Source organism: Pristis pectinata, chromosome 18 (genome assembly GCF_009764475.1).
Source record: "Pristis pectinata isolate sPriPec2 chromosome 18, sPriPec2.1.pri, whole genome shotgun sequence".
Classification (NCBI taxonomy): Eukaryota; Metazoa; Chordata; class Chondrichthyes; order Rhinopristiformes; family Pristidae; genus Pristis; species Pristis pectinata.
Genome location: NC_067422.1, coordinates 38,312,849 through 38,329,456, shown reverse-complemented (window position 1 = coordinate 38,329,456; position 16,608 = coordinate 38,312,849). Strand labels below are relative to the sequence as shown.

Sequence of the window (16,608 nt, the reverse complement as noted above, 5' to 3'; positions counted from 1 at the left end):
CAGCTCTGCATCCTATCAATGTCCCTCTGCAATCTTCGACAATCCTCCACACTATCCACAACACCACCGACCTTTGTGTCATCTGCAAACTTGCCAACCCACCCTTCTACCCCCTCATCCAAGTCATTAATAAAAATCACGAAAAGCAGAGGTCCCAGAACTGATGCAGCGAGATACCTTCAGATCTCCCTGGGGTACGAGTTCACTGTCACAAGCCAGACCCCGTGTGCAGGTAGGTCTTGGTGTGTGCCTTGAGCCCACAGCCCCTGGATCAGAGTGGTGAGCACTGTGGCTGAGGCACACCACCTACACCGGCTACTGGTACCAAATACGGCTGGCACAGCGGGGCAGGTAACAGCCGCAGTCACACTGGTGCACTGAGGAAGCCCACTGGACAAGGCAGAGTGACCACAGCCCGCACCACCACTGTTCATGGGGACTTCCCTCCACCAGCTCAGGAACAGCAGAGGCCCAGATAAACATCTAGGCTGCGTGGACATCCTCAAGCACAACGATTAAGTCTGAAGTAACACACAAGATGCTGGAGGAACTCAGGGGGTCAGGCAGCATCTGTGGAGGGAAATGGATAGTCGACGTTTCAGGCTGAGCGAGACCCTACATCTGGACTGAAAGGTAGAGGGGAGATAGTTGGTATAAAGTGAGGGGGAGGGGTGAGGCAAGAGCCGGGAGGTGAGGTGCAAAGAGCAGAAAATGTGACAGAGGCTGGGAGGTGACGGGCGGAGGTGACAAAAGGCTACAGATGGTGGAATCTGATGGGAGGGGAAGGTGGAGCACGGAAGCAAATAAGGGAGGTGGGGAGGGCAGGTGGGAGCAGTGAGGGAGCGGATCCAGTGGGGGGAGTGTGTGGGTGGTGGGCAGGTGGAGAGGGGGGGGAAAGAGACAGGGTGATGGGGGGCTGGGGTGAGTGTGGGAGGGACTGGGGAGATCAGAAGCAGAGAGAATGTGGAACTTGGATGTGGAAGCTTTAGAGAGGGTGCAGAGGAGATTTACCAGGATGTTGCCTGGATTGGAGAGCATGTCTTATGAGGATAGGTTGAGTGAGCTAGGGCTTTTCTCTTTGGAGAGAAGGAGGATGAGAGGTGACTTGATAGAGGTGTACAAGATGATAAGAGGCACAGATCGAGGGGACAGTCAGAGACTTTTTCCCAGGGCGACAATGGCTTACGCAAGGGGGCATCATTTTAAGGTGATTGGAGGAAGGTATAAGGGGGATGTCAGGGGTAAGTTTCTTACACAGAGAGTGGTGGGTGCGTTGAACGCACTGCCGGCAGAGGTTGTGGGAGCAGATACATTAGGGACATTTAAGAGACTCTTAGACAGGCACATGGATGATAGAAAAATGGAGGGCGATGTGGGAGGGGAGGGTTAGATAGATCTTAGAGCAGGATAAAATGTTGGCACAACATTGTGGGCTGAAGGGACTGTACTGTGCTGTAATGTTCTATGTTCTATGTTCTAGAAAAGGGACGGAGAGGAGCAGTTTATCAGAAGTTGGAGAATGCTGTGAAGTTAACATTCAGAAATAGACACTGGGCCCAAATCGTGCTTTTGGTTCACACAAAACTTCTGACACCTCACCTAGAGACATTTTCCTGTATTTCCTTCTTCCTTGTTCACTGAACTGCAGCGAAGATCTGCTTGACTGGCTGCAGAGATGGTGGGTCTGCTGTATGGGGAGAGATTGAGCAGGCCAGCCCTGCGTTCTCTAGTCTAGGGAAGATCTCACTGAAAATTACAAAGTTCTTACAGGGCTCAACAGGCTGAGTGCAGGGAGAACAGCTCCTCTGATTGAGGAGTCCAGTCTCAGAGTAAGGGGAAGGCCATTTTGATTAGCTGGTTAGAGCCACTGACTCGCTCCAGAGACCCAGGTACAATCCTGATCTCGGGTGCTGTCTGTGGAGTTTGGCTGTGACCCTTGCATCCCAGAGCCGTGCAGGTTGGTCGGTTAATTGGCCATTGTAAATTGACCCTAGTGTGCTGGGTGAGTGGTACAATCTGAGCAGATTTGATGGGAGTGTGGGATCTGTGTAGGATTGGTGTAAATGGGTGGTTGATGTTCAGTGCAGACTCGATGGGTCCTTTCTGTGCTGTATCGCTCTGTGACTCCATGACTAGGGCTCCTCAAGGGCAGTGATAAGGAGGGACTTCTTCATTCAGAGGGCGGTGAATCTTTGGAACTGCCTGTCCCAGTGAACACTTGGTTACTGAGTTCAATCAAAACAGAAGGGGAAAGGTTCTGGGAAATTAAGGGAACTATGGGGATAGTGCAGGAAGATGGTTCTGAGGTAGAAGATCAGCCAAGTTCTTGATAAAGGGCTGAATGGCCTCCACCTGTTCCTATATCTTATGACCTCATTCCCTTAAATGTATCCTCCCCGGTCATCCCAGCCACTCCTGGGGTAATGCCTTCCCCATGTTTCGTTGGTTTCGTTTCGGCAGGCTTCGGGACTTCGGAACAGCTAAGTTTTTTTTAATAGTTCTCATCAGGGATAGTGGGGCTGGACTGCACAGGCGTGTGACGTCAGCAGGTAACACGCGGGAAGTTTAAAAATCAAACCGCCATATCCAGCGTCGGAGCGGGCAGTGGAGTGAGAGGGAGCAGAGTGATTGGGCTTTGGTTCAAGGGGCTTCGGCGCTAAAGGGACGAGGAAAAGAAGGGGTATGAGTGCGGTTTCCTGTACTCAGTGTCGGATGTGTGAGTTCCCGGAGTCTCCCTGCCTCTGGGAAGGCTACATCTGCACCTGGTGTGTCGAGCTGCAGCTCCTCAGGGACCGTGTTAGGGAACTGGAAATGCAGCTCGATGACCTGCGTCTGGTCAGGGAGAATGAGGAGGTGATAGAAAGGAGTTATAGGCAGGTGGTCACGCCGGGGCCACGGGAGTCAGGCAAGTGGGTCGCAGTCAGGAGGGGAAGGGGAATAGTCAGGTACTAGAGAGTACCCCTGTGGCTCTACCCCTTGACAATAAGTACTCCTGCTTGAGTACTGTTGGGGGAGACAGCCTACCTGAGGGAAGCAACAGTGGCAGTGTCTCTGGCACAGAGCTTGGCCCTGTGGCTCAGAAGGGTAGGGAAGGAGAGAGGAGGGCAGTAGTGATAGGGGACTCTATAGTTAGGGGGGCAGACAGGCGATTCTGTGGACACAGGAAGGAAACTCGGAAGGTAGTTTGCCTCCCAGGTGCCAGGGTGCGGGATGATTCAGATCGCGTCCAAGATATCCTGAAGAGGGAGGGAGAACAGCCAGAGGTCGTGGTACATATTGGTACCAATGACATAGGTAGGGAAAGGAATGAGGTCCTGAAAAAAGACTATAGGGAATTAGGAAGGAAGTTGAGAAGCAGGACCACAAAGGTAGTAATTTCAGGATTACTGCCTGTGCCATGTGACAGTGGGTATAGGAATAGAATGAGGAGGAGGTTAAATGTGTAGCTGAGGGATTGGAGTAAGGGGCAGGGATTCAGATTTCTAGATCATTGGGGCCTCTTTTGGGGCAGGTATGACCTGTACAAAGAGGACGGGTTGCACTTGAATCCCAGGGGGACCAATATCCTGGCGGGGAGGTTTACTAAGGCTACTGGGGGGAGTTTGAACTAGATCTGTTGGGGAGTGGGACCCGAACTGGAGAGACTGGGGAAGAGGTGTTTGACTCTCAAATAGAGAAAGCTAGTAGTAGATACAAGAGGGAGGATAGGCAGGTGACAGAGAAAGGACATGCTCAGACCAAGAGTTTGAGATGTGTCTATTCTAACACAAGGAGTATTGTGAACAAGGCGGATGAGCTTAGAGCTTGGCTAAATACTTGGAGCTACAATGTGGTGGCCATTACAGAGACTTGGATGGCTCAGGGACTGGAATGGTTACTTCAAGGGCCGGGTTTTAGATGTTTCAGAAAGGACAGGGAGGGAGGCAAAAGAGATGGGGGAGTGGCACTGTTGATCAGAGATAGTGTCACGGCTGCAGAAAAGGTGGATGTCATGGAGGAACTTTCTATGGGGTCTCTGTGGGTGGAGGTTAGGAACAGGAAGGGGTCAATAACTATACTGGGGGTTTATTATAGGCCGCCCAATAGTAACAGGGATATCGAGGAGCAGATAGGGAAGCAGATCCTAGAAAGGTGTGATAATAACAGAGTTGTTGTGATGGGAGATTTTAATTTCCCAAACATCGATTGGCATCTCCATACAGTGAGGGGTTTAGATGGGGTGGAGTTTGTTAAATGTGTTCAGGAAGGATTCTTGACACAATATGTAGATAGGCCTACAAGAGGAGAGGCGGTGCTTGATTTGGTACTGGAAATGAACCTGGTCAGGTGTCAGATCTCTCAGTGGGAGAGCATTTTGGAGATAGTGATCATAATTCTATCTCCTTTACGATAGCACTGGAGAGAGATAGGAACAGACAGACAAGAAAGGCGTTTACTTGGAGTAAAGAGAATTATGAGGCTCTCAGGCAGGAAATTGGAAGCTTAAATTGGGAACAGATGTTCTCAGGGAAAAGTACAGAAGAAATGTGGCAAATATTCAGGGGATATTTGTGTGGAGTTCTGCATAGGCATGTTCCGATGAAACAGGGGAGTCAAGAGAGGATACAGGAACCGTGGTGTACAAAGGCTATACTAAATCTAGTCGCAAAGAAAAGCTTACAAAAGGTACAGGGAGCTAGGTAATGTTAGAGATCTGGAAGAGTATAAGGCTAACAGGAAGGAGCTTAAGAAGGAAACTAGGAGAGCCAGAAGGAGACATAAGAAGGCCTTGGTGAGCAGGATTAAGGAAAACCCATACTTGTATTCTGCAAGTATGTGAAGAGCAAGAGGATAAGGTGCGAAAGAATAGGGCCTATCAGGTGCAGCAGTGGGAAAGAGTGTATGGATCTGGAAGAAATAGCGGAGGTACTTAATGAATACTTTATGTCAGTATTCACCACGGAAAAAGATCTGGGTGATTGTAGTGAGGACCTGCAGCAGGCTGAAAAGCTTGAGCATGTGGATATTAGGAAAGAGAAGGTGCTAGAACTTTTGGAAAGCATCAAGTTGGATAGGTCACTGGGACCGGATGAGATGTACCCCAGGCTACTGTGGGAGGTGAGGGAGGAGATTGCAGAGCCTCTGGTGATGACCTTTGCATCATCGATGGAGACGGGAGAGGTTCCAGAAGATTGGAGGGTTGCAGATGTTGTTCCCTTATTCAAGAAAGGGAGTAGAGATAGCCCAGGAAATTATAGACCAGTGAGTCTTACCTCAGTGGTTGGTAAACTGATGGAGAAGATCCTGAGAGGCAGGATTTATGAACATTTGGAGAGGTATATGATTAGGAATAGTCAGCATGGCTTTGCAAGGGCAGGTCCTGCCTTACGAGACTGATTGAATTTTTTGAGGATGTGACTAAACACATCAATGAAGGGAGAGTAGTAGATGTAGTGTATATGGATTTCATCAAGGCGTTTGATATGTAAGGCTTATTGAGAAAGTAAGGAGGCATGGGATCCAAGGGGACACTGCAATGTGGAAAAATCTTTGTGATTTTTATAAACAACCTGGATGAGGAAGCGGAGGGATGGGTTAGTAAGTTTGCGGATGACACAAAGGTTGGAGGTGTTATGGATAGTATGGAGGGCTGTCAGAGGTTACAGCAGGACATAGGTAGGATGCAAAGTTGGGCTGAGAAGTGGCAGATGCAGTTCAACCCACATAAGTGTGAAATGGTTCATTTTGGTGTGTCAAATATGATGGCAGAGTATAGTATTAATGGTAGGACTCTTGGCAGTGTGGAGGATCAGAGGGATCTTGGGGTCCGAGTCCATAGGACGCTCAAAGCGGCTGCACAGGTTGACTCTGTGGTTAAGAAGGCATATGGTGTATTGTCCTTCATCAATTGGGGAATCGAATTTAGGAGCCGAGAGGTAATGTTGCAGCTATATAGGACCCTGGTCAGACCCCACTTGGAGTACTGTGCTCAGTTCTTATCGCCTCACTACAGGAAGGATGTGGAAGCCATAGAAAGGGTGCAGAGGAGATTTACAAGGATGCTGCCTGGAATGCAGAGCATGCCTTATAAAAGCAGGTTGAGGGAACTCGGCCTTTTCTCCTTGGAGCGACGGAGGATGAGGGGGGTCCTGATAGAGGTGTATAAGATGATGAGAGCCATTGATCGGATAGATAGTCAGAGGCTTTTCCCCAGGGCTGAAATGGTTGCCACAAGAGGACACAGGTTTAAGGTGCTGGGGAGTAGGTACAGAGGAGATATCAGGGGTAAGTTTTTTACTCAGAGAGTGGTGAGTGCGTTGAATGGGCTGCCGGCAACGGTGGTGGAGGCGGATACGATAGGGTCTTTTAAGAGACTTTTGGATAGGTACATGGAGCTGAGTAAAATAGAGGGCTATAGGTAAGCCTAGTAATTTCTGAGGTAGGGACATGTTCGGCACAGCTTTGTGGGCCAGAGGTCCTGAATTGTGCTGTAGGTTTTCTATGTTCACCACTTTTAAGGTATTTGCTGGCGACTGCTCTGTAATCATGACCCTTGGTTTTGGTCACCTTCACAGATGTAGTCGTTGGGTCCACTCTGTATCTTGAAGACTCTCAGCCATTGGCTTACTCATTCCCAGAGAAAAAGGCCTCAGTCTGTTGATCCTCTCCTGAGGGCTGTGAGCCATGGCTCAGTGGGACCACACTTGCCTCTGAGTCAGAAGGTGGAGGGTTCAAGTCCCACTCAGAGGATTTGAGCACATATCCAAGCTGACGCTCCAGGGCAGGACTGAGGGAGTGCTGCACTGTTGGAGGATCCATCCTCTGGAGGACGTGTTAAAATGAGGTCCCCTCTGCTCTTCCATAAACAATATAAATCAAAAGGGAGAATTGGGAATTTACTCCAGTAGAGACACAGGAGACTGCAGATGCTGGAATCTGGAGCAACACACAATCTGCTGGAGGAACTCAGCAGGTCAAGCAGCATCTGTGGAGGGGAAAGGAACTGTTGACATTTCAGGTCGAAACTCTGCATCAGGACCCTGCGTCCTGATGTCGGGGTTGGACCCAAGAGATTGAGAATTTACTCCAGTGTCCTGGCCGATGTTTACACTTCAACAGCCATCAATGAAACTACTTATAATCTCATGGACCAGTTCTGTGCACCTTTGCTGTCTCCAAGCTTCAGCTATGGTTCCTCACAAGAGCAAACACATGTAAACAGCACCTCGTATGCTCAGAAGCTACCTAAGGTGGTGGAAGCAACAAACCCCTTCCTCGCACTGAGTCCCACACATCTTTCTCCAAGCATTTTTAATCCAAACATAAAAGAGCTGAATTGTCTTACCACTTATCCTTGCACAGGCACTGCCCACAAACAAAGTCACCGTTGTAATGGCATATTTGAGAGTTAACCTCTGGAGTCTGTGACAAACCACAGGAGGGCAGTTAGGAGATTGTGACATGTCAAGTGCAAGTTCTGAAACAATAGGTACAGTGGGTTCTTACCTGCTCACAGGGACACTGAGCACAGAAGAGTGAGGCGTCGACCAACAGAGAATCAGTGGAAGAGCTGGGTTTGATATTTATCGTTCCTTCCCGGGCATCCTTGGCTACGTTGCACAGTTGAGTATCAGTGTCACTGTCCAAAGCTCTCAAGCTGAGCTGGAACTTTTTCTGGTTGCAAACAGAAAGGGAAGTCAGAAAAACATTTAAGGTGTTTCCAGACGACATGACAGCTCACCTCTGCACAAAGTGTCGGCTTGTCACCTCAGTCTACAGCAAGGAGTCAGGCCCCCTCCGTCCTTTGTCTCTGTGGCCGGACCAACAGCTGCCCATTCCTGACGGCTTTTGCCCACACCAATGGCAGAATTGCCTTTGGTCCTGCAGCTCCCCGGGGACCCTGCCTTCCTCTCACACATTGCTCCACCGTGTACATCCAAGCTTTCGGCTCTGGTCCATCCTCAAGCCTCTCTGCACCACTACTATTTTGACACAGCTTTCTGCGGTGGCATTATAATATGTAACTCAGTATCACATGTTGTTCAATAACATCTCTGCGAATCTCCCTGGGGGACATTTGAGTATATTAAAGAGCCATATAAACAAATATTTTTTCTGTCATGCTTTGTGGCTTTGCAAAGTGGCAGAAAATATTGGAATTATGTTTAAGCTTTGGGTTGCTTAGGGTACTGGCAAGCACTCAGGATGGGGACTCTTGGAGCTGTGAATGGTTCAAGTCCAATGATCGAAGGTTCAGTGTTGTTTCTATAAGAAAGTATAACCTGCTGCCTGACTTGGGAACCCAGGACACCTCAGGTGCATTATGTCTTTGCTGAATAAATTGGAGGAGAGGTGGAGCGTCTGCCAGTGTTCATCGCTCACAGTACACTGCTACCTAAATCAATGACGTGCTCTGAATGACTCTTCATTTGAACCCTTTGAGGCATGATTGGGTCAATACTTCCAGAATTTGGAAGAACCAGGATTGCTTTATGAAGTCCATGTTGCATTTGGATTTAATGGGCAACACTAAAAACACCAAGAAGTTTTTAGAATGATATTTATTTGAAAAGTAATCCACCTTGCAAGTTGTTTGAGATGGATGCAATGGATTTATTCTCCTGAGATACAATTCAATGACCTGGGTTCCTGTAGGTTACCTTGTCTCATACAAATGTGAAGGCGATCGCAAGCCATTTTAAGCCTCTCTCACACATGGACATAAATGTAAACATTTGCCCACACTTTAGGCAGAGGTCACTGAGCAATGATCAGATTCTTCCTCACACTAGACCCCAAGAAACTATCCAGGTAATGCAACAAGGGCCAAGAGCTCGTCCTGACCCACAGGGCTCAGGCAACATCTCTACTGGCCACTCCTACCTGTCCCGCGAGGATTGCTCCTTTTCCTAGGACTACTCACCACTTCTCCTGGAGTGACAGTAAATGTGGAAGAATCACCCTCGGTCTTCGCCGCTGACAATGACGAGATTGTGGCTCTCATGGTTCTGGGAACATCCTTGGCCCGGATTTCCATCTTTGACCGGATGTTCTGGGGAAGGGAGATTGCAGGAAAGGGTTAACTATGAGGGCACCCGGCATTTTTGTACAAGATCGCAACATAACAGTTCCTGCAGCAAGATGCACATGGCACTCTAAGTGCACCTGGCACACAGTAATGCAAAGTGAGAGGTGCTCCAAGCAAGGAACATTACAACATGGTGTTTTCAATGACTGTGCACAGCAGGGGTGTAACATTACAATATGTTTTGCACACCAAGGGTCTAACATTACAATGGTGTGTGAACGTGAGGGGTACATTACAGCTAGAGAGCAGGTTTTGTCCGTTTTGCCCAGAGACAGTGCTGGGATGACTTACCTCAAATGCATTGCGTAACAATTCAAGTATATTGGATGAGTCTTCCTGCAGCCGTCCAATGTCAGACACCGGGAAATACTTGCTCAATTTCTAGATACAAAAGCACAAGGTCCATCTTAAGGTTGAATCTCTGCTGCGCTGCATTTTGGAGAAGGTGTCTTGGTGGGTTTGCAAAGGAGAAATGACCAAGTAATTTGTCACAAGGGACCATCACCGACAGAAGCGTTGACTTTGGTGTTCAACAGAACTATCCAGAATCTCTGGTTACATTCTGTGCATCACAAATGCATAACACAGATATAAACCACGTCACTTTCCAATCAAAAGATCTCACAATCTAATACTTTATGGCCTTGTACCTTATTGTCTGCCTGCACTGCACTTTCTCTGTAGATGTAACACTTTATTCTGCATTCTGTTATTGTTTTCCCTTATACTACCTCAATATACTGATGTGGTGAAATGATCTGTACGGATGGCATGCAAAACAAAGTTTTTCACTGTACCTAGGTACATGTGACAATAATAAACCAGTTCTAGTTCCAAAGCTCAGAACATTGCACATCCTGTAACTGCACAGTCTGCAAATCCTACAGCAACCTATACCACCAACAGACAGGCCACATTGCTGACAGTCCCACACCCAGCAACACGTACAGTGCATTGTCCTCTTCTGAGAAATAGCTTACACAAAATGGTTTGTAACATATACTGTGCAGAAATTAACAGTACAAACCATGGAATAGCTCCTGAAATACCCAACAGAGACTAAGCATACAATATTGCTAAATATATACAGGTTACAGATTACCTGTCAGTTGGATGCTGTGTAACTACTTTGAACAGCGTGTTGTAAGACTCTCTACAGAACATAAACTGCAGATGCACCTTGTACTGATTGCATGCAGTACTGTGTTCTGCAGATAAATTGGTAAATTGATAAACTGGTTTACTATTGTCACATGGACTGAGGTACAGTGAAAAACTTTGTTTTGCATGCCATCCGTACAGATCATTACATTACACCAGTGCATTGAGGTAGTACAAGGGACAACAATGCAGAGTGAAGTGTTAGTGTTATAGAGAAAGTGAAGTGCAGGCAGACAGTGAGGTGCAAGGCTGTAACGAGGTAGATTGTGAGGACAAGAGTTCATCTTATTGTACCAGGGAACCATTCAATAGTCTTATAACGGTGCGATAGAAGCTGTCCTTGAGCCTGGTGGTACGTGCTTTCAGGCTTTTGTATCTTCTGCCCAAGGGGGGAGAAGAGAGAATGTCCAGGGTCTTTGATCATGCTGGCTGCTTTACTGAGGCAGCAAGAAGTGCAGACAGAATCTATGGAGGGGCGGTACAATGCATCAGCAAACTAAATGTGCAAAGTAGCACCCTGTGTGTTTCAAGTTAGAATTAGAATTGTTGGGGGGTGGGATCTGTATTGGAGAGACTGGGGAGGAGGTGTTTGGCTCTCGAGTGGAGGGGGCTAGGAGTGGGTGCCGTGGGCAGGTGACAGAGAAGGGACGTGCTCAGACAGGCTTGAGATCTGTCTATTTTAACGCAAGGAGTATTGTGAACAAGGCGGATGAGATAAGAGCTTGGATCGATACTTGGAGCTATGACGTGGTGGCCATTACGGAGACTTGGATGGCTCCAGGGCTGGAATGGTTGATTCAAGTGCCGGGTTTTAGATGTTTCAGGGAGGACAGGGAGGGAGGCAAGAGAGGTGGGGGAGTGGCACTGTTGATCAGAGATAGTGTCACGGCTGCGGAAAAGGTGGACGTTGTGGAGGGATTGTCTACGGAGTCTCTGTGGGTGGAGGTTAGGAAGAGGAAGTGGTCGATAATGGTGCTGGGTGTTTTTTATAGGGCGCCCAATAGTGACAGGGTTATTGAGGAGCAGATAGGGAAGCAGATCCTGGAAAGGTGTGAGAATAACAGAGTTGTTGTGATGGGGGATTTTAATTTCCCAAACATCGATTGGCATCTCCAGACGGTGAGGCGTTTAGATGGGGTGGAGTTTGTTCGGTGTATTCAGGAAGGGTTCTTGACACAATATGTAGATAAGTCTGCAAGAGGAGAGGTTGTGCTTGATTTGATATTGGGAAATGAACCTGGTCAGGTGTCAGATCTCTCAGTGGGTGAACATTTTGGTGATAGTGATCATAATTCTATCTCCTTTACGTTAGCACTAGAGAGGGATAGGAACAGACAGGCTAGAAAGGTGTTTACTTGGAGTAAAGGGAATTATGAGGCTCTCAGGCAGGAAATTGGAAGATTAAATTGGGAACAGATGTTCTCTGGGAAAAGTACAGAAGATATGTGGCAAATATTCAGGGGATATTTGTGTGGAGCTCTGAACAGACATATTCTGATGAGACAGGGGAGTCACGAGAGGATACAGCAACCGTGGTGTACGAAGGCTATAATAAATCTAGTCAAAAGGAAAAGAAAAGCATACAAAAGGTACAGAGAGCTAGATAATGTTAGAGATCTGGAGGAGTATAAGGCTAAAAGGAAGGAACTTAAGAAAGAGATTAGGAGAGCCAGAAGGGGACATGAGAAGACCTTGGCGGGCAGGATTAAGGAAAACCCCAAGGCGTTCTACAAGTATGTGAAGAGTAAGAGGATGAAATGCGAAAGGATAGGGCCTATCAAGTGCAGCAGTGGGAAAGTGTGTATGGATCCGGAAGAAATAGCAGAGGTACTTAATGAATACTTTACGTTAGTATTCACCACGGGAAAAGATCTGGGGGATTGTAGTAAGGACTTGCAGCAGGCTGAAAAGCTTGAGTATGTGGATATTAGGAAAGAGGAGGTGCTAGAACTTTTGGAAAGCATCAAGTTAGATAAGTCGCCGGGACCGGATGAGATGTACCCCAGGTTGCTGTGGGAGGCGAGGGAGGAGATTGCGGAACCTCTGACGATGATCATTGCATCGTCCATGGAGATGGGAGAGGTTCCGGAAGATTGGAGGGTTGTGGATGTTGTTCCCTTACTCAAGAAGGGGAGTAGGGATAGCCCAGGAAATTATAGACCTGTGAGTCTTACCTCAGTGGTTGGTAAGCTGATGGAGAAGATCCTGAAAAGGCAGGATTTATGAACATTTGGAGAGGTATAGTATGATTAGGAATAGTCAGCATGGCTTTGTTAAGGGCAGGTCCTGCCTTACGAGCCTGATTGAATTTTTTGAGGATGTGACTAAGCATATCGATGAAGGGAGAGCAGTAGATGTAGTGTATATGGATTTCAGCAAGGCGTTTGATAAGGTACCCCATGTGAGGCTTATGGAGAAGGTGAGGAGACATGGGATCCAAGGGGACATTGCAGTGTGGATCCAGAACTGGCTGGCCCACAGAAGGCAAAGAGTGGTTGTTGAGGGGTCATATTCTGAGTGGAGGTCAGTGACCAATGGTGTACCTCAGGGATTTGTACTGAGACCCTTACTCTTTGTGATTTTTATAAACGACCTGGATGAGGAAGTGGAGGGGTGGGTTAGTAAGTTTGCGGATGACACAAAGGTTGGGGGTGTTGTGGATAGTTTGGAGGGCTGTCAGAGGTGACAGAGGGATATAGATAGGATGCAGAGTTGGGCTGAGAAGTGGCAGATGCAGTTCAACCCAGATAAGTGTGAAGCGGTTCATTTTGGTAGGTCAAATATGTTGGCGGAATATAGTCTTAATGGTAGGACTCTTGGCAGTGTGGAGGATCAGAGGGATCTTGGGGTCCGAGTCCATAGGACGCTCAAAGCAGCTGCACAGGTTGACTCTGTGGTTAAGAAGGCATATGGTGTATTGTCCTTCATCAATCGGGGAATTGAATTTAGGAACCGTGAGGTATTGTTGCAGCTATATAGGACCCTGGTCAGACCCCACTTGGAGTATTGTGCTCAGTTCTGGTCACCTCACTACAGGAAAGATGTGGAAGCCATAGAGACGGTGCAGAGGAGATTTACAAGGATGCTGCCTGGGATGCGGAGCATGCCTTATGAAAGCAGGTTGAGGGAACTCAGCCTTTTCTCCTTGGAGCGCCGGAGGATGAGGGGAGACCTGATAGAGGTGTATAAGATGATGAGAGGTATTGATTGGGTAGGTAGTCAGAGGCTTTTCCCCAGGGCTGAATTGGTGGCCACAAGAGGCCATAGGTTTAAGGTGCTGGGGAGCAGATATAGAGGAGATGTCAGGGGTAAGTTTTTCACTCAGAGAGTTGTGAGTGTGTGGAATGGGCTGCCGGCAATGGTGGTGGAGGCTGATATGATAGGGTCTCTTAAGAGACTGTTAGATCGGTATATGGAGCTGAGTAAAATAGAGGGCTATGGGTAAGCCTAGTAATTTCTAGGGTAGGGACATGTTCGGCACAGCTTTGTGGGCCGAAGGGCCTGAATTGTGCTGTAATTGTTCTTCTATGTTCTAAGTTTGCTTCACTCATTTCAATGGCTGGAATTCCGAAGTGATGCTAACTGCAGCACATCACCAGCTGAGGACGAAACTGGAAACTGGTTAATTCTTGCAACTAGCCCTGCAGTATTGAATACAACCTGTGAGACATGACATTCTCTGCGATATACACAAGACCCGGGGAGTACGCTTCCTGTTCTTTCATGATAAATCTCTTACCTCATAGTAAGAATATGAATAGTTAGTAACGGCAAAGATAGGAATGATGCTTTGCTTCCCAAGGAGGCGTATCAGAGTTGGAATAGAGGGGTAATCTTGCTCGGTATCCTGGGTATAAGTGCCGGAACTGTCTAAATGGCATTGCTCGTCATTCCTTTTTAAGATCCCCGAGAGCACATTGGAGCCGTCAGCTTCGTAATGAAAGGCGGATTCAGTGGAGAAGACCAGCAGGTGAGTACTCTCTCCCCTCCATCCGATGTCATTCTGTAAACAAGAAAGCTCTGCTCAGGACAGGAGCCAAGTCATCCAGACACAGGAGTTGTTACAGAAAGGAAGGACAATGCAGGATCTCAATATGGGCTTTCAAGGCAACAGCAGTGGGAGTAAAACTTCTAACTATGGTCCAAAGGGAAAACCCCACTCACGTGTTTGGGAACCCCACGATACATTGTGGCAGCACTAGAGCAGGAGAATGGAGACAGGAGAGGCAGCGGATGCTGGAGTCTGGAGCAAACAACAAGCTGCTGGAGGAACTCAACGGGTGAGGTAGAATGTGTGGAGAGAAATGGACCCGTCCCCACCGGTACTGTACCCCGGTGTTATACAGTGACAGACCCAGCCCCACCGGTACTGTACCCCAGTGTTATACAGCGACAGACCCAGCCCCACTGGTACTGTACGCTGGTGTTATACAGTGACAGACCCGTCCCCACCGGTACTAACCCCCTGTGTTATACAGTGACAGACCCGTCCCCACCGGTACTAACCCCGTGTTATACAGTGACAGACCCATCCCCACCGGTACTGTACCTCAGTGTTATATAGCGACAGACCTGTCCCCACCGGTACTGTACCCCAGTGTTATACAGTGACAGACCCGTCCCCACCGGTACTAAACACCTGTGTTATACAGTGACAGACCTGTCCCCACCAGTACTGTACCCCAGTGTTATACAGTGACAGACCCATCCCCACTGGTACTGTACCTCAGTGTTATATAGCGACAGACCCGTCCCCACTGGTACTGTACCCCAGTGTTATACAGCGACAGACCCATCCCCACTGGTACCGTACCCCAGTGTTATATAGCGACAGACCCGTCCCCACCGGTACCGTACCTCAGTGTTAGACCGCGACAGACCTGTCCCCACTGGTACTAAACCCCTGTGTTATACAGTGACAGACCCGTCCCCACAGGTACTGTACCCCAGTGTTATACAGTGACAGACCCGTCCCCACTGGTACTGTATGCTGGTGTTATACAGCAACAGACCCATCCCCACCGGTACTAAACCCCTGTGTTATACAGTGACAGACCCGTCCCCACAGGTACTGTACCCCAGTGTTATACAGCGACAGACCCAGCCCCACTGGTACTGTACCCCAGTGTTATACAGCGACAGACCCAGCCCCACCAGTACTGTACCCCAGTGTTATACAGTGACAGACCCAGCCCCACCGGTACTGTACCCCGGTGTTATACAGCGACAGACCCAGCCCCACCGGTACTGTACCCCGGTGTTATACAGCGACAGACCCAGCCCCACCAGTACTGTACCCCAGTGTTATACAGCGACAGACCCAGCCCCACCGGTACTGTATGCTGGTGTTATACAGTGACAGACCCAGCCCCACCAGTACTGTACCCCAGTGTTATACAGCGACAGACCCAGCCCCACCGGTACTGTACCCCGGTGTTATACAGCGACAGACCCAGCCCCACCGGTACTGTACCCCGGTGTTATACAGCGACAGACCCAGCCCCACCGGTACTGTACGCTGGTGTTATACAGTGACAGACCCAGCCCCACCGGTACTGTACCCCAGTGTTATACAGCGACAGACCCAGCCCCACCAGTACTGTACCCCAGTGTTATACAGTGACAGACCCGTCCCCACCGGTGCTGTACCCCAGTGTAATACAGTGACAGACCCGTCCCCACTAGTACTGTACCCCAGTGTTATACAGTGACAGACCCGTCCCCACCGGTACTGTACCCCAGTGTTATACAGTGACAGACCCGTCCCCACCGGTACTGTACCCCAGTGTTATACAGTGACAGACCCGTCCCCACTGGTACTGTACCCCTGGTATATGGTGACAGACCCGTCCCCACCGGTACCGTACCCCTGGTATACGGTGACAGACCCGTCCCCACCAGTACTGTACCCCTGGTATATGGTGACAGACGTGTCACCAGTCTAGATGAAGGGTCTCAACCTGAACTGTCGATTGTCCATGTCCCTTCACAGATGCTGCCTGACCCGCTGGGTTCCTCCATCTGTCTGTTTTTTGCTCCAGGAGAAGCTTGTTTCGTGCAGTGAGTGGTTAGACTTTGAAATACGCTGTCTGGGAGACTAGTGGAAGCAGGTTCAATTACAGAGTTCAAAAGGGCGCTGACGGGTATCTGAAGAAAAGAATCTGCAGGAGCTTTGGGAAAGTGTGAGGGAATGGGACTGGTTTATTTGCTGTTGAGTAGAGTCAGCATGGCCTTGAGGGCAGAATGGCCTCAGTCCATGCTGTTCCATTCTGTGAAGTATATTGCAACAACCTGCTCTCAGAACTTTAGAAGGTGCTCTGTGAGAAAACTAATCTACCAAGTTCCTTCCATAATGTACTGACACAATGATACATCTCAAG

The 16,608-nt window shown here is 48.6% G+C and overlaps 1 protein-coding gene across 4 annotated transcripts in view; it reads right to left on the bottom strand.

Moving 5' to 3' along the window:
* itgb4 (integrin, beta 4) overlaps positions 1 to 16,608 on the bottom strand; it is a 110,842-nt gene that overhangs the window by 62,880 nt on the left and 31,354 nt on the right. For all 4 annotated transcript variants that reach the window (XM_052032778.1, XM_052032781.1, XM_052032779.1 and 1 more), the window contains exons 8-12: positions 13,968 to 14,231; positions 9,359 to 9,448; positions 8,903 to 9,031; positions 7,486 to 7,653; positions 7,325 to 7,401 (exon numbers count right to left, since the gene is read on the bottom strand). In XM_052032778.1, the coding sequence (XP_051888738.1) occupies positions 7,325 to 7,401; positions 7,486 to 7,653; positions 8,903 to 9,031; positions 9,359 to 9,448; positions 13,968 to 14,231 (728 nt within the window). The remainder of the gene's footprint in view (positions 1 to 7,324; positions 7,402 to 7,485; positions 7,654 to 8,902; positions 9,032 to 9,358; positions 9,449 to 13,967; positions 14,232 to 16,608) is intronic.